The 25,041-nt window shown below is 38.3% G+C and overlaps 4 protein-coding genes across 4 annotated transcripts; 3 read left to right on the top strand and 1 right to left on the bottom strand.

Annotated features, from left to right (window-relative positions):
* Nucleotides 1–1,085: 1,085 nt before the first annotated feature.
* Nucleotides 1,086–3,064, top strand: LOC118434519 (cylicin-1-like). The gene is made up of 4 exons (XM_035848257.1): nucleotides 1,086–1,892; nucleotides 2,020–2,195; nucleotides 2,257–2,334; nucleotides 2,426–3,064. The coding sequence occupies exons 1-4, from the start codon at nucleotides 1,835–1,837 to the stop codon at nucleotides 2,975–2,977; spliced, it is 864 nt and encodes a 287-aa protein (XP_035704150.1). The 5' UTR covers nucleotides 1,086–1,834; the 3' UTR covers nucleotides 2,978–3,064.
* Nucleotides 3,065–3,559: 495 nt separating this feature from the next.
* LOC118434700 lies at nucleotides 3,560–4,381 on the top strand. Its single transcript, XM_035848809.1, has 4 exons — nucleotides 3,560–3,859; nucleotides 3,921–4,010; nucleotides 4,076–4,151; nucleotides 4,236–4,381. The coding sequence occupies exons 1-4, from the start codon at nucleotides 3,560–3,562 to the stop codon at nucleotides 4,379–4,381; spliced, it is 612 nt and encodes a 203-aa protein (XP_035704702.1).
* Nucleotides 4,382–4,793: 412 nt separating this feature from the next.
* Nucleotides 4,794–19,082, bottom strand: LOC110842707. Its single transcript, XM_035848793.1, has 15 exons — nucleotides 18,783–19,082; nucleotides 18,304–18,325; nucleotides 16,893–17,515; nucleotides 15,223–16,455; nucleotides 10,540–10,630; nucleotides 9,933–10,112; nucleotides 8,346–8,425; nucleotides 8,108–8,273; nucleotides 8,013–8,031; nucleotides 7,740–7,941; nucleotides 7,609–7,678; nucleotides 7,440–7,539; nucleotides 7,217–7,374; nucleotides 6,260–6,931; nucleotides 4,794–6,063 (listed from the first exon to the last, which is right to left on the bottom strand). Exons 1-15 carry the CDS (start codon nucleotides 19,080–19,082, stop codon nucleotides 5,756–5,758), a joined length of 4,224 nt encoding a protein of 1,407 aa, XP_035704686.1. The 3' UTR covers nucleotides 4,794–5,755.
* A 2,634-nt stretch (nucleotides 19,083–21,716) lies between these two features.
* On the top strand, nucleotides 21,717–24,410 carry LOC110842704 (nucleoside diphosphate kinase homolog 5). The gene is made up of 7 exons (XM_022088490.2): nucleotides 21,717–21,863; nucleotides 21,934–22,093; nucleotides 22,160–22,388; nucleotides 22,456–22,765; nucleotides 23,743–23,808; nucleotides 23,869–23,915; nucleotides 24,016–24,410. The coding sequence occupies exons 3-7, from the start codon at nucleotides 22,161–22,163 to the stop codon at nucleotides 24,100–24,102; spliced, it is 738 nt and encodes a 245-aa protein (XP_021944182.1). The 5' UTR covers nucleotides 21,717–21,863; nucleotides 21,934–22,093; nucleotide 22,160; the 3' UTR covers nucleotides 24,103–24,410.
* Nucleotides 24,411–25,041: the final 631 nt, after the last annotated feature.

Raw genomic sequence — 25,041 nt, 5'->3', positions numbered from 1 at the left:
CCTTGCATATATAAACTGCAGTAGTCTAAAATTTTGCATGAAAAATGTCAAGATTTTATTTCCAAAGTTGATTTTCAGGTTGAAGGGGTCAGAATCGCCGGAAAGACCCATATCACTCCCGCCCCACCAAAATATTAGCTGCGCAATAAAATTGGTTTGAACTCAATATCTACTATATTGAGACCTAGAACGTTACCCCAGCAAATTAAATCTTAGTTCACTAAAATTGATTTATCTCAAATACTACTGGCTCAATACAGTAGAATGAATTTAGCATATGAAGCCAAATAATTTGCCATTAATTACATGAAATCAGAATAATTTTATCACTTCATTCAGCTTAGAAAATCAGGTTGGAAGTTGGGGTAAAAATTTGTTGCTAAGTTCGTCATCCTACCCTTAATACTAAAAAAACTATTATATTTATTCCTTAAAGCCCGATAGTCATTTGTTGCACAACTATACATAAAGTGAACGAGTTATGTACTGTGCGGGTGGAGCTTAAACCTACGGCCTCCTGAAGTACCTTGTGCTGAGACTAGGGTTTCTCGTGAGTTTAGCTCCATTCGCACAGCACATAACTAACTCACTTCAAGTATAATACTAATTGTAATTCAAAAAATTCCACATTTATAAGTGCACGTTCAAGCTCGTAATAGCAACGGATATGGTCAAAATTCTATAATGCATGGGGAAGATACGGGGGAAGATATTGAGCGAGAGACTTTATTGGCTGATAGAGCGGGGCAGAGCATGCTATAACGCCCCGTTAAATGACAAATATTAAGCATCATTCTCACAGGACCTTTCCTTCTAAAAATGTTTGTATTTTCCATTATTTGGCAAAAAGTTTTGAAGTATGTATTTGGAAGTCCTTCAAGCTTCTTTAAAATATTGAACTTCCAAAGCTGTATGTGCTACCATGAGTGGTTTTTACCCTCTATACCAAATTTAAGATGAAAATACAAATTTTTAAACGACTGCGCCGAATTTCACCTATTTAAGGCAATTTCTGAAAATCGCGACCCTATGATTAGAAAAATCGACATGCACGTGTACCACCAAAATCCTAATTCAAAAATAACTGTAAGAGGCAAGGTCCATGAAAGGTACTTCTGAAATATTTGGAGGGTACTTCCTCTTTAATTGGAGAGGCTTTAGATGCATGTCCTTCTTTATTCATGTAGATAAAATGTGTCAACAATAATAATTTACTCGAAATTTAAAAAAAAAACAATTTGAACCAATTTTTACACACGGGTCAGTCGTCATCGTCATCATCATCATCATCCATGCCTCTGATAAACACACGGTCCAGCAATGATGGAATACGCTGGGAGACATATCGTCCAAAAGAGTCTACAATTCGTCGTTTCGTCACATCAAGAATGGGTGATGCTTGTCCGAAGCCAAGACCAAGACCGAGTGGTGACATGGGAAAATAGCCCCCCATGGCAATTCCCCCCAGCCCACCTCCGCCCAGGCGAACACCACCCCCGCCGAGTTGGTTACCCTACACAAATAGAAATCCTGTGGTCAACTACTTGTGTCATGGTGTGCTTGAGACTTGTACTTCCTTGGTCAAGCAATCGTATTTTTTTTACACAAATCCAGAAATGGACTCGTTACCATGCCAACGCTTTTTTCGTGGTGTCAAGTTTCAAGCAGATCCTTGTGGATCCTAGAAAAAAAATCAAAATCATTCCAATCTTTTTGGACCTGACAAGACGTGCAACACGTTGCTGCTCTCGAACATTCGTAAAAAAAGCATAACAAAAATCAAATTTATCTGTAGTGAAACAACTGAACAACAAACTGAAGTGAGTTTTACAAAATGGTGGAGAAAAACAACTCGGAAAATCAAGAAGATGAGACAGCAACTGCCCGACGCAGTAAGTACCTTGCTTCTTATTTTTGATAACTTTCTCAAATAAAATGAATAAAGAGAAAGAAGAGAACTGAATTTCATCCCAAATTTGGGTCAAGTCTGATGTTTGTAAATATAAAATTTCTCTTCAGATCCGCATCGAGGTACGCGAAACAAGCCACAAGTGACTGATGAAGGGGGCGAGAGGGGCCCTGCTGCTGCTGGAGCGTCTAAAAAGCGGCGAAGCAGCAAAAAACGTGCCGATGCTGAGAAAAAGACTCCCAAGAAGGCCGCCACCGGGAAAAAGAAGGAGCACCAACCACCAAAGGTCAGTGACCTTTGACCTACAACCCAATGTGTATTTTTCACATTGTAAAGTTTCATTATAGATTGCTGATGAGCTCGCTGGAGATGCTGGCGATGCAGTATCAGGTGATGAAGGGACTGCCAAACGAGGCAAGAAAAAGGTAATGTGCCAAAACTTTTAGTCATGATTTGATAATCAAATTTTGATTATCAAACTAATGATACGACGATGCCTTTAATTTTATGTTATAGTCAAGCAAAAAGGAGCAGAAGAAATCCCCAGCTCAGAAAAAGAAGAAGCATTCACAAAGTCAGGCCGGAAAGAGGAAGCGAAGTCATTCTCAAGACGGTGTAAGGAAACGTCTCCGAAGCAAAGTCGTCGCCGGGGATGAGAAGAAGAAACGAAGTCACACTGCAGCTCGGATGGAAATGAAAAAGTGGAGCGATTCTCAGGCCGGCGCAGCTCAAAAGAAGCCAAGTCCATTTCGGGTACTAAGCAGGAACCACCCACGTGAATATCGCCTGGGCAAAAGTGGGGCTGAGAAGAATAAACGAAGTCACACCCAACCCCGGGTGCAAAGCAGTCATTCCCAAACTCAGAGAGAAATTGAAATTGCCTTGGTTGCCTTGATTGTGGGAGCTATTTCAGGTGCGGTACTTGTACTTTCAGCAAGTGAATTTCCGGTCACTGCAGCAACTGTTGTTGTTCTTTTTCTTCTTGGCCTTTATTCATATGTCAATAAGCATCAGTTAAATACAAACTGGTTTACAATCCAGGACGTTATAAGCTTTTTATCTAAATAAGCATGTAACTGACTATTATATGTATATCTGTATATCATTACTTGTACTATTAGTAGTAATAAATATTTTCGTCCTTACGTCTAGAGATTATCCATTCCCGACAACTTTGAACAACAAATTATTCGATTTTTTTTTTTAATTTTCCAACATTTGCAGAATGGGAAAGCTGCTTTAGTCTATAAACAACTTGATATCAGTAAATAGATAAATCAATATGTTACCCAATAAGTACATAATATAAAATCCAATATTATAACATATTCCGTAAAATTCCGTAACTCAGAATATGAATTGGATGGATTAAATGACAAATATTAAGCATCATTCACACACGACCTTTCCTTCTATTATTTTAATTGCATACATTAATTAATATACTAGTTAGATACTAAAACCTATTACATACATATCCATATCTATACTTGATATATTTTCATGTCTCACTTTCTCTTCACATTTTTGGTATCGATATTTCATTCAGTTAATTTATGGTGTAATAAAATTTTTAAACCTAAACTGTCTGAATTTTTAAAATCCACACATAAAATGACTATCTAACTAAGGGTAACCAACGTAATCAAGATGCCATTTCTACAAGACAAAGTCGTACAATTAGTTAGCAAATGTAAACTAAATCGTTTCCCCTCTGCCCCCAAAGATAAGTATCACGACATGATGCTCTCCTCACTATTCGCTGGGGATGATTACACATCGACATGGACGAGCAGTTCTCCCTTATTCCCCCTCGCCTTCATTGCCTCCTACGTCTTGTTCCATTACTTGTACGTCCCAAATTATGAACTACCTCTCGATTACAGGAGAAAATGGACACTGGTCAAAAATACGGTGATATTAATTGCCAACGCAGTACTTGGAGTGGCTGTAAGTTTCCCCCAATTAATAATTAATTAAATATTTAATTTACATCAATAACCTTGTCCAGTATTCCGCGACGGCAAACAAGCTTGAGTACAGCATGTGGTGTCAACCTGTGAACCCAGCAGCGCCTAACAAAACCTTGGACCACAATCGTGTAATTTAAATTTGCTTACGTAAAGTAATTAATTATGGTTATGTACATATGCACCTTTTTATTAGATGAAAGACCTTATGTTCTATTTTTCCCTGGTGAAGATGCTAGAAGCGTCGGATACAATAGTAATATCCTTAAGAGGTAATTTACACTAATAATTATGTCGAAGATGGTACTAATTTTAATCTAAGCAATGACACATCACTCATTTATTCTATTTTTTAGGGGGTAGGTATCCGTTTGGCGTCTTTGTTCATCACGCCATAATGATTGCGCTGGGCTGGGCGGGGACCGTTTTTGTGCCTGCAGGAACGAGTATAATGATCTCATTTTATTTGAGAGGATGTTACATTGCATTACTTTTTCAATGATTTTGTTGACAGCGGCAATTTGGGCCATGATTAACTGCTGGGGTCACGTCTTCGTGTACCTTTTTCTCGTGATGAGAGCAGTTTTCCCAGGAGGATGGCTCGACTTGGAAAACAAGGACTACTGGATCTCCAGGATTAATAATGTGTGATGAAAAATATGCACTTATGATAAGTGTTTTTATGTGAGTAATCATGACCTTAATTTATCACAGGTGCAATTTTTAATGGTTTTCATCACTTCGGTGTCATCGGCTGTAAGTGGTTGTGGATATCCACTCGTGTCGAGCACATTTACGGGAGTATTTGTGGCTGGATTGTATTTCTTATTTTGACGATTTACGGATTTATGCAAAAGTGATAAAAATAAAAGTATGTAGCAAAATCTTGGAAAATATGATCTGAGAATGAATTAATCTTAAATACATACGTTGGCAATTTATTATTTATTTATCTCTATAAATCCAATACGGGCTTACATAATTAAGGACTTTAAATATGTATATTGTTGTATTCACATGATAACTTACATTAGTTTTGATGACGTTTTCCCAAACAAACTCATTTTCTGCTTAAAGACTAGATTCATACGTACATATTATTATTATTTAACCAATTATATATTATTGAATATTTTTTTCTTTGTGAGAAGGCAATTAATTGTAATTAAATAGATAATTTTTAGTTAGGGAGAGAAATATTTAAAACCCAATTTAATATTTCCCTAAAACTAACGCATATTTGGTTGTGGATTGAGTAATTTGAATTGTTGAACTGTTTTCATGAAATCGAAAACTGGACACAATCAAATCAAGTAAAGATCCACTAACTAATGATTGCATAATATTTCATCTCTGGTTCCTGGGTTCTAAATACATACAGAATATTAAAGAAGGTACGTTTTGTCTGACTTTTTCTAAAATTCTACGAATTGATCAGGATTATATTTACTATTTCATAAATCTTAAATGGTTAATAAAAGTAAATTTATGGCAGTTGGTTGTGTAATATTTCTGGTGGTTGAGGAAAGTACAACGACGGTTGATGGTAGTATGTACATACGTATAATTAAATATTTAAATTATGGAAACCACAAGATGCATACGTATTTAGTTAAATATCATTTTTTAAATGCCAATTAATTCAAAGTTGACGAATTCGTGAGACGTATTCGTAACAACTTTTTTGAGCTTGATATGCTAAGGTATTCAGTAGCAGAGTTTTTTAAGTTATTCTGTAGAGTTGAATTACAAATAACAAGATATCAGGAGATTTGGGACAAATTAATTGTAATATTATGCTTATTGTAGATAGAGGAGAAGGTTATCCTAGTTTTTTTCTTACGCTAAAATTAATAAATATGTTTTTTTTCATAATTTATGAGATTTTATAAAACATGACTGGATGATAGACTGGCGTTCCTCGACCGAACCCCCTCGGTGCCGTGTTATAATTTCCGAAATCTTGTCCTCCCAATACATTTCCGGACAAGTTGGTGTGCAGAGCCATTTGTTGCTGTTGCTGAGCTAATTGTTGTTGTTCCGCTAGTTGTCGTTGATAAGCCTGCTCTTGTTCCAATTGGTAGGCCTGTTGTTGAGCTAATTGTTGCTGATAAGCTTGTTGTTGCAATTGTTGCTGCTGCATTTGCTGTTCATATGCCAATCTCTGCTGCTGAGCCAAGTATTCTGTAATAGTAATGAAAGACATCAAATATTTGAGGATTACTTAAAATTATGTGAAAAAAGAGGACAGGGGACAATGTGGTATTTAAATTTAAGCAAATTTTATTAAAAGAAATTAGAAACACAAAAAAACTTGTTAATTACATAAAGAACACAAAATACGAAAATATGTATATAAACTAGCCTTCAGATTGATTACTTTCACTGTACGCAGCAGAAGAAGCATCAATTGTGGCTGGGGGAGAGACGATCGCTTCGTAATATAAATGTCCCTGTCCCTCCTGACCTTGAAGATTGTTCGGGTCCTGAATATAAATTGGTCGCAGACTGATCTGGCTCTGCTGTGATAGCAATTGTTCTTCCCAGGACTCGAAAAACCTCACTTTCTCCTCAAACGTTGAAGGGACTATGACCACATTGACGGCACCTTGTTGCTGTAACTCGGCTAACGACGCAGCAGCAGCACTTGATGATTCAACAAAATGGACACTTTTCTTCGGCGGAACTTCCGGTGCTTGTTTCAAAATTGGTTTGGGCGACATTGGCGCTGCAGCTGAGACGGATCTCTGTTGTTGAAGTTGCTGATGCATTTTTTGTTGTTGAGCGGTGTAGCTTTGCTGTTTTTGCTGTTGTTGTTGTTGGACCTGGGTTTGAGAGCTGGACCGTGTGAGTTCTTCCACAGAACGAAAGTTGAGTGGGGGTTGGGCAACTTTGGGGGGCATGTGGGACGGGAATTGTTGCTCATCTTGCTGCTGCTGCTGCTGCTGTCCAAATTGTTCTTGTTGAAACATTTGCTGACTTTGGGAGTTCTGGGTGGTTTGCATTAATAGCTGTTGGTTAGTAGCACTACTAGCGAATGAGGAGGCTGAGACTGTAGATGGAGAAATGGAGAAAGCTCACTTTATTATGGTGTAATAAGCCGTTTTTATATGAATATGTATTATTTTTATGGCATGTAGTTGTTTAACATTGCATAGCGTACGCAGTTAAGAAATGTGTAAAAAATGGTATAAATGTAAGTAGCAAATTTTGTTGAATAATTTTAAGTGAGAAATGTTTCGTGTGTTATTAGCTTCATAAAAAAGGAGAGAATACTGAAGTGCGTAATATTTAAGTGTGTTATTAAAATGAATACAATTTTTACGACACGACTTACGCGAGGGTGCTTCTCGGCCCCAAGGTTTAGGCACGGGGAATTTATACGGATCTGCGGCGCCTGTGATGGGGCACGTCCTAATGGGCTGTTGAGGTCCAGTTAGGCACATTCCTTGCCCCGAAATCGGTGGGAGTGGCGAATATGATGCTGGCTCAAATCTGAATGGAATTTGCATAAGAATAAATGAGATTCATTAAATAAATGGAATGGATAATCATATTACATTGTGGTTTGTGCCAGCTTTCTCTCTGCTGCAGCCACGACGGTTTCGACAACTGGGGAAACCGCGGGTCGCATCTCGAGGAAAGCAGTGTCCACAGAACCTGGAAGTGGTAGTACATAAGAGATGTTAGCAATAAATTATTAATAAATTATCATATCTATTTACTAACCAGTCTCTAAAGCCGCTTCCCAAGGAGACTTCACCAACATCACCTTGGTTTGATTGCTAAGAACTCTCTCCTGAAATGGTAAGACGCGCATATACGCATTGGTCACAACGGGTACAAATTATGTTACGTACCTGAATTTCATTAAGTTTCTGGACATGTTCCACCCTAGTTCTGTCAATGAATGAGTGAGGAGGAACATTGGTACCACCCTTGGGTTGATTACTGGGACGCGGGTATGACGGGCTGAACGAAGGTCCGGTACTAAATTCGTTAGAATTTGTTCGACGAACATTTGTCTCGTCAACTACCCAATTTTCAGACTTCTTCCTCCTCCTTTGAGTAATTAAGTTGTTTTTTAAAAAGGAGAAAATAACTGTGCAAATAGTCAAACCTTATTTACTTACTTGGCGAATAATTGTGCACCTACATAAATCGACATAAAATTTTATGAAAATTCACGATAATTTCAAGAGCTAAAATTATTTCCTGAAAAACGCACCTTTTCCAGAAGGAGAATGTAAATCCTTAACAATGTCCTGCGTATAATTACACACCTCGGGCGACAGGGCCGATGGCTCTGAATAAAACCCAGTTTGCTTTAGTTGATTCCAGTCCTGGACATGTCCTCGAGGATTCATCACCAGTTTAAGAAGCGGTTTGGGTTCCTACGTCATCGTGCAAATGTACATCTTGATGACGTAAATCTGTTAATGTAGCATACAAAAAATAATATTTACCTCCGAACCGTACGGAATTCTGTCATCACTCTTCTCCACCGAGGACTCTTCCTGACCACCGCTGAATGTCCCGTCAGGTCCTGAAATTGGGAGAATCGAATTAAAATCACACTCTTTAAAGTCACCATATGTATATACATAATTCCGTGTATGCACAATTATTAAGGGATTGTTAACACTTTGGCCAATCTTGTTGATCACATTATTGGATATTTTTACAAGTATGATGCAGGGATTGGAGGGTTTTTGGTGTTGTTGGTAGTACCTGTCTGTACATAAATTGGTCTCGAAGGGGGGCACGGGCTCAAATTTCGGGCAGGTGACGCTCTCGGAGGTACGGGCCCCACACTTGGAACCCACCCGATTCGTATCGACATTTCGCTTTCTCTTATGTACTCTGCTCAATATAAAAATCTCGCACTTTCTCTAATCTCACTTTTAATCTGCCATAATTAAATATGATTTACACTGCTGGTTAATAAGGTCGTTTACATTTCAAAATTATGAGAAAGTATGAAACGCCTACAGACCGACAGCACAACTTCTTTCCTGATAATGCTGATAAGAATGACTGCAAAAAGTCAAAAGACTTCTTCTGTTTGTTAGTAAAGTCAGTCAAGTCAATCTACTCTTCAAATAAAAGAAATTCTCCCGTCTGCAAATTCTTTAGAAAAAGTCTGAACTTTTAAACAATATTATTCAGTCCCCCACCCAAGCAAAGTACGGACGGATGGCTTATTGAGTGTATGGTACAGTGTTCTTATTCGAATGAGTGAATGGACTCTTGTCTGAATGTCTCTTTCCGTAAACTTCAAATTCTATCTAGTCAAAATCTATCTTGTTATCTATTAAACCGGTTGACTTGGGTATCCTCGTCGTCTTGTCGTCGTTCTTGTCGGTATCATCATCTGGTTGTATCGCGCTTTACTTTTTTTTCCTTACATAATCTCCACCTCCTCGTAGTATCCGTAGTTGTAAAAGCAAAGTCAAAACAGAAGTCAAACGGAGAACAGCATCAATGCATCGAGGAGATTTCTATAAGACAGCAGACATCCGGGTATTTTTATCTTTTCCAGCCACCAACAAACAAGTCGATTCGGAAGGAAGCAGGTTTCGGATGTCGTTGGTTTTTCGTACATGAGTTAGAGGTGAATATGTATTAGAAGATGCACCTTGCATAAAGACACGCCGGTGGGTGCATACTGCTGACTTTTTGTGACGAGGAAATGGATATAATGTACGCACCAGATTTTTTTAAAACCTTGAATAATAACATTTGATGCGACTAGGATTATCTGCGTGGTAAAATATGATGGGGATTTTTGTTAAATTGTGTAAACATGGTTTGCCACCGGAAAAAAATTGGGGGCTTATTTGCAAGATCAGATTTAGAAATGACATGAACGTGGTTTGGTTTTGTTGTTTTGTGTTGTGCATACCGTGACCGAATGTCAGTCGTGTCGGAGACAATTAATAAGAGAATACGGTACATTAATTGTATGAGATTTTGGAGGGTATTTAGATACATAGATTTTTTCTGGAGATTATCTTGATACTTTTTTTATCTATACATTTTATCGTTTTTACCTTCGTGCACCCATTTCACGGATTTCTTCTTTCTCTTAACATACATGGACTGTCCTTTGGAGAGCTTGTTGTGGGAGTCGGACAACGAGTTTGAGATTTTTCTGGCCAGCGCGACCTGTTCCTCGACGGTGGGATGAATTTCCGAGTAGAAGCTGGACGAGCCGAACATTTTTCCAGGATCTCCATGCCATAACAAGATAAATTCATCCAATTAGCTATCTGATTTTGTACGCAAACATCGATCGGGGGTGTTAATGATTCATATAGAGAAAGCAGAATTTTTTCAGTATGCGATAGAGAAAGAGTGTGTGTCAATGTGTTTAAAGTTCTACATACATTACAGTATTTTTGCACATAATATTTTTTTTTGCGAATGTAAAATTGGCCAAAGTGTTAACGCATCTTGGGCATAAATAAATAGACTATAATTAATTAATTATACAGATATGTGTGAAATGTACAGTTAGTAAATACAAGCCGGTCGATCTTAATTATGTAATTACTTAATTAATTATGTATGTATTTATTACATGTATTATTATTAATTACTCAAGCAAGACTGGAGATTAGTTGGATGATAAATATATATTTCGGGTTGAATATCTACCTCTTTTCGAAATCAGCAAGTCATCCGCATCAGGGGCAGGGGTGAAGAGTTTGTGAAGATCGACCGGTCTCGGCTCCTCGACTTTTTCCTCCTATTATTTATCCGAAACAGAGTAAATTTTCATTAGAATATTTTTCTTCACTAATTCCAGAATTAAAGAAAATCAAATGATAAGATTTTACACTTTTCATGTCACGAAAATGAATGACTATGAGCTAAGCTTGACTTGAAAATATTTCTTCTTCCGGTATTCGCCCGAGTAAATAAATTCCATGCGACAAATTAGCCCGATTCACCACATGAAGTATTTAAAATTGAGCCAATTACGCGACCAGACCTCGGAGAAAGAGCATAATAATGCAGACTTTTGTCTCGTGTCTTATTTATGTAATGAACTTGTTTGTTCTCTCGTGGAGGAAAGTATGTATGCACATTTTTCCATGTACATTGGATCGTTCGGTAAAATATATTTATAAGTACGTTAACTGTTTCACTTGGAAAAAGACATTGTGCCGTTGCGTCAAGTCGTGTTGATTATAAAAGTGATTAATAGGACTGGAGGAATTTTTCTATTAGTTTGTGTGCGGCTAAAAAGTTTTCTAAAGTGGGACCAGATGCACTTTTTTGGCTCTAGTTTTCACAAGTTTTTACCTTTAGAAATGGGGGGATTTTATGTGGTATTGTTACATGTGTGGTGTGTCCTGTGTCGTCTGGAAAAGGTACAAACTTTTAGGCAAAATCGTGCACAATTGACAAAACAAAATTTTCTGCCGTAGTCTCTCCTTTCCAGCGAGAGAATAGAAGAAAGCTGCATCCAACCCACCTCTAGCCAGACTTGAGAAGAAGGCGTCTTAAGCCAAAATAAATTCTAAACATGAAGCCAAGATTAACCCTTTTGACAATGATGATGATAAGTAAGCACCACTTATCATGTTAGTACAACTGCCTCGTTAAGATGGAGGAAAGCGATGAATTAATTGCCCTCAGTTACACACCGAATCTGTCAACGCGCTAGGTTTTGGCGTCTTATTAAATGCCGATTGTATCAAGGCGAGACTTGATATTTGAAATTTTCCAGCTTGAATTTTTCGAAATTTTTACCCGAAAATATTCACGAAATGGTTGCACAAACCGTTATACAACCTGTGACAAATGTTCTCACTTACGGGGAACGGGACGATTTTTGCGAGATATGCTCCCAAGCAATTTTTTCATTGTGGAATTTTCAAATATGCAGTTATACGATACCCGAGCTGTGCATATGTGTCTGGCGTTAATGCATCGTCTATGCCCCAGTCTAATAATAATGTTAAGGTAAAGAGAGATTGATGTAGTTATAGGGAAAAGCTTAAGCACTATTTTATTTAGGTAAGCTTTTGTATCTATAACTTCCCGTCCCGGGTTGATTTCATGAACCCGGATGAACTTCTCTTCTTTAGTAACGTTGGCGCAACGGGTGGTAGTTGGCACAGGGCCGATTTTTTGCGCCCTCTTATCAATATTTAATCAAAATGCAGCCACTCACTTGAGCAGTGATTGATGAGAAATTGGGCTAAACGCAGAAATTACTGATTATGTGAATATCATAAAAACTTTCTTCGTAATCTGACCAGAAAATCTGTAAAGGTTTCTATTGGTCATATTGATCCGAAAAAGGTGAACTTTTACTTTTCTGACATAAATTAAACTACAAATATCATGTACGACTTGTTTTCAGCGCCTTGTTTGTCGACGGTATGCATGCACTTATGAAACAAAATGCGGTCTTTGGAGTCATTAGTTGTTATTTTTTTCCTTCGTTTTTTGATACAAGTCTGAAAGATAAAAAGTGTTCAGCCTGTCAAGTAGTCAGTCAGTTTCCCTCATTGTTTCTTAATGTCGTGCCCCTTTTGTCTCGGTTTTCCAACAAAATGAGCTTTGTACGGAAAAGAAGATAAATGAAAAATGACAATATGCACGACAACGACAAGGATGCTGACGACGAAGGGAAAGATTTTTGCATAACCGACAGAACAGACTTATCGGATTCAAGTCTGGCTTGCCCATACGCAAAGCTTGGCAGAGGTTTCAAGAGCGTGGGTTTTTTAGTTGCGAAAGATTGTTTGTTATCTTATAGTTTGATCTCGACTTTCGTTTTGACTTTTAATGCGGAACGCAGATACATGGACCGCCAGCTGAAGGGAGGAAAAATGTTTCGTCGCTGGTTCAAAATTATGGTGTCCTTTTTAACCACAAAATAGATAAATAATAATTTCGATTAATTAAATTTTCAGAAATTTTTTTCAGGTATTTATAAAAATACAAACCAAATGAAGTATTTTATACGAGAGATTCGTTAACAACTCTCGCTTCCTGGGATCAAAACGGTCCGATGGTTTTAACCCGGCTCGGGTGATTACACGCCCCGAACTCATCCCACCCACGATAAGATTTACCACCACAAACAAACACTAACCACAATCTAACCAGTTTTTTTGTCGGATTCGGAAATAACGGTAAAAAATAATAAGTCACTCATTCACCAGGGACCGAGTTCATGGACGGAGAACGAACGAACGAAAACTAAAAATCTAATGAGACATGTACTCGATTTGATTAAGCACGATTATTTATATAAAGAAAAAAAAAGTTTACGAGAAGAGAAAAGTGACACAATTTTGAAAACGTAAAATTGGAAACTTAATTTGAATCTTTTCACAAATAATAATGAAACCTTGTTTCGAGAAAGAGAGAAACCTTGTTTCGAGAAAGAGAGAAACCTTGTGTTCGAAAAGTATAAAAATGTAGGAGGAATTTAACTTTGCGAGATTTTCAGAGAGAAAAGAGCCCGTCTCTTGATGAGGATAGAGAAGAGCTAGCTGGAAAAATTCCTTCTATTCATTGCATTCTCATCATCAAGCTGCACCGTTTCTTAACATTCTGCTGATCCTCAAAGAGAGAGAGGCGAAGCAGGCCAGACCTACTTTCAAGATTTCGACTAGCAAAATCAAATTCGCACGAGCCACACCACACAACCGACCGGCATCTCTTCCCACTCTCATTTTCGCAAAATGCTGAATAAGTATGTACGTGTTATGTATGCAAACCAATACCTTGCCAAATGTACAAGCTGCAAAAAATGGAGGGGTGCCAAATGGACGAAAAAGTTCGAGAAAGTGCCGACGTATGAATGTATGGATAGTCATAATACGTATGAAAATTATGAGAATTAATTAGAGCCGTGATTTTATTATGATTTCGAAAAAATTGCAATATTACTTGCTTAAATGTTTTATATTTGCACAAATTGTGTCGGGAAGGAAAGTGCAAATTTATTTCATAAGTGATACTACCACAAAGTTGAGATATTACAATCAACCTGATTACCGAAATTACCATCAAATCTGCATTTCCCACTTGACTTGATATCCTTTCCTTCCATATTATTACTATTACCCACTTCTTCTTCTCCAACCTATTAACAACTTCACGACGTATCTTTAACTCGTCCTTTAAGCAAAAAGGGTGAGTGAGAGATATGCGATGTTGAAAGTTGAAATGTGACATTTACGACGGCAAAAACCAAGTAAACATTACACACACCACAACATGATCTACATAGGTCTCTCACCAAAAGGAAGCTTCTCCAGCCAGGGCAAAAAAGAAAGAAACGGAAATAAATAGTGGAACGACTTCAAATAAAGTGACATTCGCTAAATCGGTCGAAACGCAACGAAACATTTTTCAAATAGAATAATAATGAGCCCATGATAAAATGCTTGTTTAACTTGAGTCGATTTGTGATGCTGGTGATGCGTTAAATTATAAAATGGCCAAGCAAAAACTGCATGTGATCAAGTTAACAGTTTGGGGTGTCGTAAAAAACGCTACTTTTTCATTCTAATTATTTGTTTTGGTTGCGTCTAACGCAGCGTTACGCGAAATGGGGAGACACGTAAAAAGGTGAAACTCCATGAAATGGGATGAATAGTGGTGGGGGCAGGGTTGACATCCTTTTACCAAAAGTTGTGAACATTATCATCATCGTCGTCATGAACAGTGGCCGCGGAAGCTATGGGGACATTAACATTGCAGGATGAGGGAGAGACGGGGTTGTATAAGATGGACAGATGATGGGGCCATCGAACCACCGTGGGGACATTGTCCCTCTGTCCCCACCCTTCCGCGGCCACTGGTCATGAATGAGGACGACGATCTCATCTCGGTGATAAGTTGTCATTTAATATTTTTCAAAGTAATGCACACTCTGTGTATGTATTTCTGGGAAAAGTGAAAGGATGTAGTGAAAGGATTCTGTCCTTGCTGATATTTTAGTGAGAAACATGTGTGTATCTGTCTGCCTGTCTAACTGTGGAGGATTATATGATTACAAGTTTTAGTTGAAATTCAAACTGAAAAAAAGAAACATAACACTGAGGGAGTTGAGCCAAGTGTAAAATCCTTCTTCCGGTAAATCGTAAATCACTTCTGGACTTGCCAAGTCTCGTCATATTCGAGGAGAGCAGAAATCCTTTAAAAGTCAAACACTCGTAATACAACAAATCCACAATGAACGAGGAGGATTAACCGGTCCCACAATAAAAATAATCTTATCGGGACAATTTGACATGCAAATTTCCATCCCTAATTATAATTGGTTGTTAGAAATACATACGTTATTTTCGGGAGGAAAAATCAACTTACCTTGAAATGAGTTTTATTATTGGATGAAGATGAAGTTATCACAGATTCGTGTTCTATCGTCTCTTGTGTCGTGGTCGTCGTGGATGAAAACGGGGAAAATTGTTGGGGGAATGATGGGATTATGTGCTGCATTACCATTGGGGAGTAACTCGTGGTGATGGGGGTGGTGGTGGGGTGAGCATTATAATTGTTATAGGCAGAGTGTGGCGCAATTCTTGTCGTGGTCGGGGGAGGCGTGGGAGGATTTACGGTGAAGCTGATGGGGTAATAATGCGTCGAGAAGGAAGACGGGGGATTATGCATGTCAAGGGTCGGAGTGGACATGGTCCGTTGTCTCGGACTACTTTGTTGCTGGGAAGGGCGGTTGAGGAAGTAGGAGGACAAGGTGGAACTGTCAGAGGACGCGAAAATATTGGGTTGTGGGGGATGAACGAAGGCTTCCGTTGAAATGTTGACGGGTGGAAGGGGAGGAGGAGGTGCTCTGGGGGGATGACAAGTTGGGAGAGAGTATCGCTTAGTAGTATCTTTTGTGTACTGATGGCTTATCAAATGGTGGGGGAGTGTCTGATTTTGAGGTTGATCAGTGGGGCATGATGGCACTGGAATAATTCGTTGTACGAGTAAGGGTGCAGTTAAGGGCTGTTGTTCGAATTGGAGAGGTTGTTGTGGCAAGGAGTTTGCCTCAGGGGAAAGTTGTGGGGTAACTTTCTCCCTTAAAGGTTGTGATAAAGGTTGCTCTTCTGGTGGTGTGTCTTTTTCGTCGGGGAAAGTTTGTACCTCAGAAACGGTTTGTTCCTCAGAAATGATTTGTTCTTCAGAAACTATTTGCTCCTCAGAAACGGTTTGTTCCTCAGGTGCGATTTGTTGTTCAGGAACGGTTTGTTCTTCAGAAACGGTTTGTTCTTTAGAAACGATCTGTTCTTCAAGAACGATTTGGTTTTCTTCAGGTTGTTCTTCTGGTGGAAATGGTTCAGATTTGGGTTCACTTAATGATTCTTCGCCTGGTTTGGGTTGATCATGAACTTCACCTTCCAATAATTGGGTGGATTCTTCAACGGGAACATCGTCAACAGCACAAGGTGAAAGTTCCTCTGCTGAACCTGCAGTTTTTTGGGGTTCCTCAACTGCCACAACGTCGTCTTGCTCGCATGAATCGTCTACTTTCTCCTCATCCTTTTCCTCCAATGTCACTTCTGGTTCTGGTTCTGGTTTTGATTCTTGTTTCGTTTCAGACTAAGGTGTCCATAGTCAGGTAAAAGTGTATATGGTGAAGGGCAAGTGTGTTTTTTATCGTCAAAAGGTGTGAACAACGGATGAGATGGATGGATGGATGGTGGTGGTGAAAGGTGAAAAATCCAGAAAAAATACAAACAGAAAACACAATCATCATATCACCGGACATTTCAAACAACATAAATACATTTGATGTTTAGAATCATTTTGCATTAATAAAAACAACAATTTTTTTGGTGTATTAAACACGAAAAATCAAATATCAACTATTTTGATACTTTCACTCTACATTTGCGGGTAGCAAATTTTGTGTTGTATGAATATTTCTACCATTTTTATGCAATGTAGGGATAAATATGTAAATGCAAAATATGTAAATATATCCTTCCGAAAACTATATCTATATCTATAAATTCAACAATTCTGAACCTACATACCTGTTCCTGCTGAAAGTGCTCTTCATTCCCAAACCCATTTTCTTGATGATACAAATCAGAATTCAAATCTTCCTGTTGACCCAAATCCACACCCCCTCCGACGACTTCAACTCCCTCATTTCCACGATCACTTCCTCTCCTTTCTCCTTGCGATGGGGGCACATTTTCATAAATGCTCTGTTGAGGTGGTAGTTGCTGCTGAATTTGTGGTTGCGTCGACTGGGATGTAACAACAGTTTTACTTTGACTTGTCGACGACGAAAATTCCGATTCCGACGAGCCCACGACCTTATCAATCTCACTGATAATCTCTTTCAGTGCGTTCTTAATATTTTCTTGTTGAATCTCCTTATTTTCCACGACTTTCTGCTGTTCCTGTGGTGGTGGTTTCGGTTGTTGTTCCACCACTTCCTCCACAATGCTGACCGACTGTTGTGGCGCAGACCCACCCAGCACGACCGTGTTTGACGATGAGGATGAAAATGATTCAAACTTTTCACTCCGCTGGACCAATCCCCCTCCCCAGAAGAAGAAGAAGTCTCGACACAGTTGGAGGACGAGGTGGAGGTAGGATTTGTAGACACGATTGAAATGTCTTGAAATGCCTCCGCCAATGACTTCACCTCAGCAGCAACTGAGCCCGACGTCGAGGTGGAGAAACTCTCTTTGACCTGAAATATGAAAAGTGAAAATATGCACATTACTTTATACATGGCAAAAATATGCCCGATCTGACATCATCCCGCAGCAGTCTGTCGGCTAAAAGAAATCAAAAGATGGTCTGTTTTTGCAGGCATTCATTTGCTCACAAAAATAATAATCAACAAGGTTATCGCAACACCACGTAAGACATGGTTGGTGGTCTCACACTACTTGGAGTGGAAAATGGCCACCAATATCTTTATTTTATTTTTACGCGAAAAATTCATGCAAAACATGACTTACAGATGTGCTAATAAAACTTTGGCAATTATTATTGTCCTCATTACTAAAATTTTATTGTTGGAGGAAGAAGATTTCTGGCAAAAATTGCGAAAAATTTGTTCTCTCTCTGCATGTCCTTCATTTTTATCACCCAGTTTGTAGCTAATGACAAAACTAGTTCACGCACATGGAGCCGATATCTCATCGCTGTTTCTGCACCCACGCCGTACATAAATCCGCCAAAAAAACATACCACCCGTTAAATGAGTCCGTCAGTTATTTAAATGTCGAAAAAGCATGGTTGACTTGGACTTGTTGTTGTTATTAGGCGCATGTTACACAGTGACGGAAAAATATATGGGAAAATCTGTTATCACTTTGATTTGATAGTCCAAACACCAAATGGAGGCAAATAAATCCGGAATTTTCCTCATCCGTTATTCAATACTGTTACACATTTGATGATCTTTTCATCCGGTCGACATACTTGCATATTTCCGACCCAATGTCTAATTTTATTTGCCAGTTGAATACTTGTTAGTTCAATTGGCATTGGATTTGCATGCATGAAGTGAAAAATTCATTCGTAAATCTCCTCGTCCATCTTCTTCTCGTATGCTTTAAACTATTTAAAGCAGCCGACTTTTCTGGGCTAGTTAATGCATTCGTATAGTATATAGCAAATTCTAACCTAGTAGTAATGCAAATCTCCCCTTTTTGCTTGGCAATTGGCCTAATTTTATGTTATTTTAGGGCAAATTTCAACCCTAATAATAATACAATAGGTTAAACCTATATGTGAATAACGTGTAGGTTAGAAATATTTGTTCTTTTCAAGAGAACAAGACAAATACCATCTGTCTCATTTCTGATAATTAATGATGAATAATAAATGAATATGAAGGACACGTACATACAGAAACACACGCACTAATTAAAGTGAGCTTATTAAAATTGTAAATGTACCTCAGAAACGGAGGATGACGACGTCGCAACAATTGATCCGTCCGGATTTTCCGTGATGATCGGTCCTCCCGTCGAGGAGACGATTTTCTCCACCGATTCAATCGACTGCGTCACAGTGTCCATTTTTACAACGGGGTCAACAATGTCCTCAATTATGTTTTCTACAACTGGAAATTCTACAGTTTCTTCTCCCCCAGAAATCCCGACGGGTCTTCTCTTCGTCTCAGTTTGGATTGACAACACTTTTAACTGTACCTGGAGTTCGTCACCGTTATCGTCGTCCTCATCACAAATTGACATGCTAGGGTGGACCAGCCATGTTTCTGTTTTGGGTAGTAAATGTGTATTTGAATGGCTAATCACTAATCACAGCCTCTTAGATATTCTTTCTAATAACAGAGCAATTTTGTTCAAAAAACGCACAAGTTCTGTTCAGACTCAAAGGAAAGAAAGACGCTTATTATATATTTTTACCCAAACTTGACTCTGACACTGCAGCCTTCTTACAACACCACCCACCCACACCTCTGTTTAATAAATACTTGACTTTGTGTTTATTTATTTGAGAAGGTGATGATTAATATGTGTAGTTCAATGTAACGTAAAACGCGTTAATGGACAGATCAATTTCAATTCTTTCCTGCTACAAACTATTGAATGGAAGAGTAGTAAAATTTTTTTCCACCATTCACTATTTAATTCACTAATTCATGAATGCTAGTGGTGTTACCAACCACAAACAAACACTAATAAAATGAGGACGGAAACAATAAGCTAATCTTGGTTTAGAGAATTCGGGCCAAATGGAACGAAACCCAAGACGGGTTTGTTCTTTCCCAATTCGAAGGATTTTTAGGAAGACAATGGCTAATTATATAAGAAAGGGGATGGATTTTTGTACGTACTGCTGCTGCTGCTGCTACTCGATAATTTTCTTGACTCGTGTACAATCGTTGTCGTCGTCACTTGTGGTCTTGGAAGAGGAAGGATAAGGTCTCAACTTGAAGGATAAGCCAAACCAACAACAACTAAACCAGAGCAGACTGTCTCCTATCTGACTGATTGAGAGTCGGGTAAGAGAAAAAGCAAGCCAAGCCGGGTCCGGGTCTTTCTAAAAGCTTATCTTTTTTCCTTATACCCGGTAACCCAGAAAGAAAAAGAGAGTTCTTCTGCATCGAATTGTCCTTGCCGTCTTCTTCTTTAAGAGTATAGATTAGTGCGCTATTATCTATGTATGTAGGGATAGACAAACACTCATTTCTTGGCAAAATAAAGATGATCATCTCAGAGTTTACATTATTCTTACTTAATCTTTGTTTCTCTTATCATTTTTATATTTAGGAAGTGCACAAAGCTGCGAGTTTTCCACATGTAGATATTTATTTTCTCAAATTGCGTAAACCCTCCTCCATCCATCCATCCATAGTACGGAAAAGGACATGAGATTTACAAGAACATGAACATGTGTACATCCCCCCGAGAAAAAAAAATCCTCTCTCTCTTAAGGGCAACACCATAGAACATTGAGAAAATGGGCAATGAATCCCACTTACTAAAGACAGTAAAGTAGGGAAGATAAGGAAGTAATATCTGTTAATAGCAATACGAGACAAACTCTCATCTCGATGATGATGATGATGGTGGTGACGACGACGCGATGGTTGCACTGCATTTTAAAAGTTGGATATGCAATGTTTTGAAGATGTTGCTACAAACGAGCCGAATGTGCTCGCTAGACTATTTTTAAACCGTTTTAAAACATTCGACTGACTAGAAAAGTAGTAGGAAATCTGTGCATGAAGGAGCCACCCTGCCTGTTTTTCCACATACTACTTTTACTACCAGTAGTATTTGTATTACCGTCTTCTTGGGGATAGACCATTTTCTGTCCAACTTGTCTTTATTCATCTTGCACAATCTTATGTGTATCGCGTTTGTGTTTGGCAGGAGGAAATTTATTGCAGAGATAATCCCCATTATATCCGAATTGGATGGGTTTATTGCTAACAGGCGAGAACAGAGATTTCTCGCCTGACTTTTACTCACTGCATGGATGCGATAATATTTTGGGATCAATTAACTGATTTATGTATCTGCATCTCCCGAGTCCTTGGCATATTCGAAATGTGTAGTAGAGCTTGTAGATAATGAGGCAAGGTTACGGCCGCCAATCCATCCACGCGATTACAGATTAAAAATTAACTACTCTACTGATTATTGATGTACATAGTTGCGTAAAGTGTTTATTGCTTAGCGGCTGCGGCGGATGTGTCGATTTGTTCCGGTCTGGCAACTTTGGTAATGTCAACTGTGACATTAATCGTTGCTGAGTTGACTTTTCAAAATTGTTTACTCACACAATTCACTGCTATGCAAACTAAATGTAGAGTTGCCCGGATTAGAAAGGTTGCTTTCAAGTCCAATAACATGTATTTGTATAGCTGAGGACAACAATAATGTTTCCGAAAATGTGTAGGCGAAGGCGCATCATAATGAAACTAAATATTGATGCTTCAAAATGTAACCGACTAATGGACATGACGATCGATTTGTTAACCTACTAACAACTAAACTCCGAGACATTTGTGATCACCGCGTATGAAATACAATGACATGACCTCAACGGAACCTTATGACTGGTGCAGATACATAAACCTCATTCAGTAAATCAATCATCTCTGCTTTCACTTGACTTGTGATTATCATTAGCAGAGCACTTTCGATCCATCCATTTTACACGATGTGATGTATGTAATTGAATTTGGTGGATGGATGGATTCCTCACCTCCTTCTTTCTTTGAAGTTTCTTCTCTTCTATGGAAACAAATTCGGGACAAAATTCATCATGTCAATTCATTATTCTCCTAATTTCATTCACAACGACAAGGAACACACGGGCGTTATTCTATCCAAATAAATAGGCACATTAAAACCGTGTCAATTCCCATCCGGCCATCCGACAGCCAGTCCGCCAATCGATAGTGGGAGGAAGAATACATATTTATTACTTATTACTATATTGTGGAATTTGACCGAGTTCCGCTACTCTACTTTCTCCCACGGAATAGAATTTCTAGTAAAGTAAGCGTACTGCTTCTGCTCATTTATGTACATACATATGCTTAATTCTGATTTGGTTCACAAATTCCAGTTTTTAGGTATTTATTATATTCTGCCATAAGCTACTCAACTCCACAACCAACTACTCGGAGAAAGGAGAAAGTCGAGCCGTTGAGCAGTTCGCATCATCATCGCATCAAAAAAGTCAGTCAGTAGTGTGACAGGTCTGGACATTGAAGCACGCGTGGAAAGTGAGTCGTCCTGCATATTGGTTTGCATGCACTGTTTTTTACATTTTTTTAAAACTATTTATACAGAATGGACATAACGAACGAAATGCTGAACGATGCCACTCTAAATGAGGAAGAAGGAGAAGGAGCTGATATTACCATCAAATCTCGTGGGGATGCCGATCAAGGGAATAATAACAACAACAATAACAAGCGTCCCATCCAACAAACGCTCGGAATCATTAAACCCGACGCGATTGACAAGTCGGATGAAATCATCAATGTCCTGCGACGAGAAGGTCTTGCTATTTTGCAGGTACTGTATTAAGCTAATATTTCACCCTCTTACAAAACAAGGTACTTTCTACAACTGAACTTTTCAGACCCGACGCGTCCAACTAACCCCCGAACAAGCCGCATCATTCTATCAAGACATGTACGAAACGGAGTGGTTTGGAGGTTCTGTCACCAATCTGAGTTCCGGACCGTTACTCGCCCTCATCCTGTGCGGTCCGAATGCAGTCCGCCACTGGTTAGAGATGATCGGACCATCCACCTGGAAGGAGAGGTCGGCACAGCCAAACTGCCTCCGGAACCAGTACGGGGAACAGGGCTGCGACAGCAACAATGCGTTGCATGGATCCGAAAATGAGACCGAGGCGCTCAGAGAACTTCACTTTTTCTTTCCGGAAGGTATTTTTATTTCATACATAATATTTTTTACCAAATCGATACGTACATATCGTATGATTGGCACTGATAATGTGTGCTTGCTTAAGAATTTAGCAATTTTGTTTTCAAGTTTATAATTACATATGTACGTGGATGGATGGATGAAGTTATTGATTTTTCCCCAATATATATTGCATGAACAAAGTAAACTTTTTACAATTGATTGAATTCTTATTCGATGCGTCGACCCATAAAATGAAAGCTACTCCTACTAGCTCTCTTTCTCAGGAGTACGAGTACGTACTTAAATAATACTAAATAAATTGAACGCTTTCTCCCTTTGTTATCAAAACCTTGCCGTATTTTGAGCCACTTGACATTTACTTTGAGACAGATTCGTGTCACGACCAGTATGTGCATACGTTCGTTATGAAAAAGAAATATAATAATTTCAAGGTTGGAATACATAAAACAAGTATTTATTAAACGGCCAACGATCGATGGAAGAATTGGTCAATATTATTATTAGGGAGTTGGATGGAATATTAGGCATTATGGATTTCGCAATAATGAGGCAATGTTTCGAATGTAGAATAAATTACGCGTATACTTTACAAGAGATACATACACGTATACAATTATTAAGTTGGTTGTTTTCATGCAAATGGTAAATGTATTGATTGATTTGTTTTCGAAAAGACGCAGTTTGTTGGGTGAGACAATTTAATTGTGTGTATATACATATGTAAAACTAGTCCGAAGAGTTTGCAAAGCGTGTGTACGGTACAATGCAAACACTTAACGGGAATGGCGATAAGAGAAGTTAGTAAAGGTCACAAATTTTAGTTTTGCTGTCTGCAAGTTAGTTCTGAGTGGCTAATAGCGTGTGGGAAAATGCACATGCTAGATATTTTTATGAGTGGACATGCTACCCAAATTTTTTTTGTGCATATGTATATATGTGCTTATCATCGATGTCTTGTTTTGTCTTTTTTTAGTGATTGTGGAACCAATTTTTGGCGACAATTTGGCATCCCTTTACCTGAATCAGAACGTTCATCCAGGTAAAAATAATCCCTTTTATTACATACATTTGGTATTAACTTTTTCCACTTTTTTTCCAGTTCTAACCGTGGGTTTGTCCAAATTGGTGAGGGAACGACCAGAGGATGTAAGTGCAGGGCATCGACTTGGCCCAATTTTTACCAATTATTTTTATTTTTATAACAACAATAAATTGTGGCATGAAATTTCCTATTTTTTTTTGATAGCCCGTCATGTGGCTCTCAGATTGGCTTTTGGCAAACAACCCAAACAAACCGAAGGAGTTGAACACTGGGGCAGATGTCTGTTCTTAAAATGTGTGCATATAATCTCGATGGACAATCTTGTGGGTGGATGATGATGATAATGATACACATGTCTCGACAGACTTACACGCATAAAAAATTGCATTGTTATTTTTGATCACTGTTCTTGCAAGCTTCATACAAACATGAAATCTCTGTAGTAGTATTTAGATGACATAATGATAATGAATCAGCAATTGTGAACACTGTGAAAAAATTTGGAACAAGAATAAATAATTTATTTCATATAATCTTTTCGTCGAATTTTGTTCAAATCGTAATAATTTTAGTTTGTAGTATCACAAAATAATTTGAGTGCCAACTGGCCGTTTTGGGTTAGGAATTTGTAGTAAAAAAGACTTGGCTAATTTTTGGCGTAAGCAAATTTTGTAAAACTAAGGAGGAGAGACCCTCTATATGCTCTAAGATCTTGATGCCTTTTGCATATGTAGTACCCCAATCGAAGGTATGATAACCCTAAAGTGGTTTGATGCCATGGCCACTTTTGCGCCTGTCACACCGACTCAAAGATGTGGAAACCACAAAGATGGTCAATTTCAAAAATCCAATTTTGCTCGGATTTTGATGAAAGTTACATTTTTGTGATCCCAGATACTTGTGTGATCACATCCAGTAAATAGCAATCTCAAGTTTTTCGAAATTTTGAAATTTTACGAATAATTCATCGGCAGTGAAATGTCTAAATGTATGAATAATTTTAAATATGAACCCAAAATGATTGAGTACTAATCAATCCTGGTTCGAGCTAAGCAAAGCTGTACTTAGGTTTTTTTAAACACCAGTTAAGAAAAATTATAACAAACGAGAGTCGGAATAGACAATACGCTTGACAAAGTTCATATAAATAAATACGTCTTGGATATGGTAAGAAATTAAAATTGTGATGTTAACAATATTTCTGATGTCATATTATTTTATGATATATTA

Source organism: Folsomia candida, unplaced genomic scaffold, assembly GCF_002217175.1.
Source record: "Folsomia candida strain VU population unplaced genomic scaffold, ASM221717v1 Fcan01_Sc002, whole genome shotgun sequence".
Taxonomy (NCBI): Eukaryota; Metazoa; Arthropoda; class Collembola; order Entomobryomorpha; family Isotomidae; genus Folsomia; species Folsomia candida.
The sequence above is the reverse complement of the archived record's forward strand: the minus strand, read 5'-3'. Positions and strand labels throughout refer to the sequence as shown.

What these genes read in the sequence shown, in the direction of transcription:
- LOC110842707 (XM_035848793.1), bottom strand. Translation starts at nt 19,082, where the DNA reads ATGTCAATTTGTGATGAGGACGACGATAACGGTGACGAACTCCAGGTA. An exon ending in CGTCATCCTCCGTTTCTGAG is followed by an intron (nt 18,326 to 18,782) that starts GTACATTTACAA and finishes AAATAAAATTAG; the next exon opens with ACATTGGGTCGGAAATATGC. An exon ending in ATTGGGTCGGAAATATGCAA is followed by an intron (nt 17,516 to 18,303) that starts GTATGTCGACCG and finishes GTTGCTGCTGAG; the next exon opens with GTGAAGTCATTGGCGGAGGC.
- LOC110842704 (XM_022088490.2), top strand. Translation starts at nt 22,161, where the DNA reads ATGGACATAACGAACGAAATGCTGAACGATGCCACTCTAAATGAGGAA. An exon ending in AAGGTCTTGCTATTTTGCAG is followed by an intron (nt 22,389 to 22,455) that starts GTACTGTATTAA and finishes TGAACTTTTCAG; the next exon opens with ACCCGACGCGTCCAACTAAC. An exon ending in TGAGGGAACGACCAGAGGAT is followed by an intron (nt 23,916 to 24,015) that starts GTAAGTGCAGGG and finishes TTTTTTTGATAG; the next exon opens with CCCGTCATGTGGCTCTCAGA.
- LOC118434519 (XM_035848257.1), top strand. Translation starts at nt 1,835, where the DNA reads ATGGTGGAGAAAAACAACTCGGAAAATCAAGAAGATGAGACAGCAACT. An exon ending in AGGAGCACCAACCACCAAAG is followed by an intron (nt 2,196 to 2,256) that starts GTCAGTGACCTT and finishes GTTTCATTATAG; the next exon opens with ATTGCTGATGAGCTCGCTGG. An exon ending in CCAAACGAGGCAAGAAAAAG is followed by an intron (nt 2,335 to 2,425) that starts GTAATGTGCCAA and finishes TTTATGTTATAG; the next exon opens with TCAAGCAAAAAGGAGCAGAA.
- LOC118434700 (XM_035848809.1), top strand. Translation starts at nt 3,560, where the DNA reads ATGCCATTTCTACAAGACAAAGTCGTACAATTAGTTAGCAAATGTAAA. An exon ending in AAACCTTGGACCACAATCGT is followed by an intron (nt 4,011 to 4,075) that starts GTAATTTAAATT and finishes CCTTTTTATTAG; the next exon opens with ATGAAAGACCTTATGTTCTA. An exon ending in AATAGTAATATCCTTAAGAG is followed by an intron (nt 4,152 to 4,235) that starts GTAATTTACACT and finishes TCTATTTTTTAG; the next exon opens with GGGGTAGGTATCCGTTTGGC.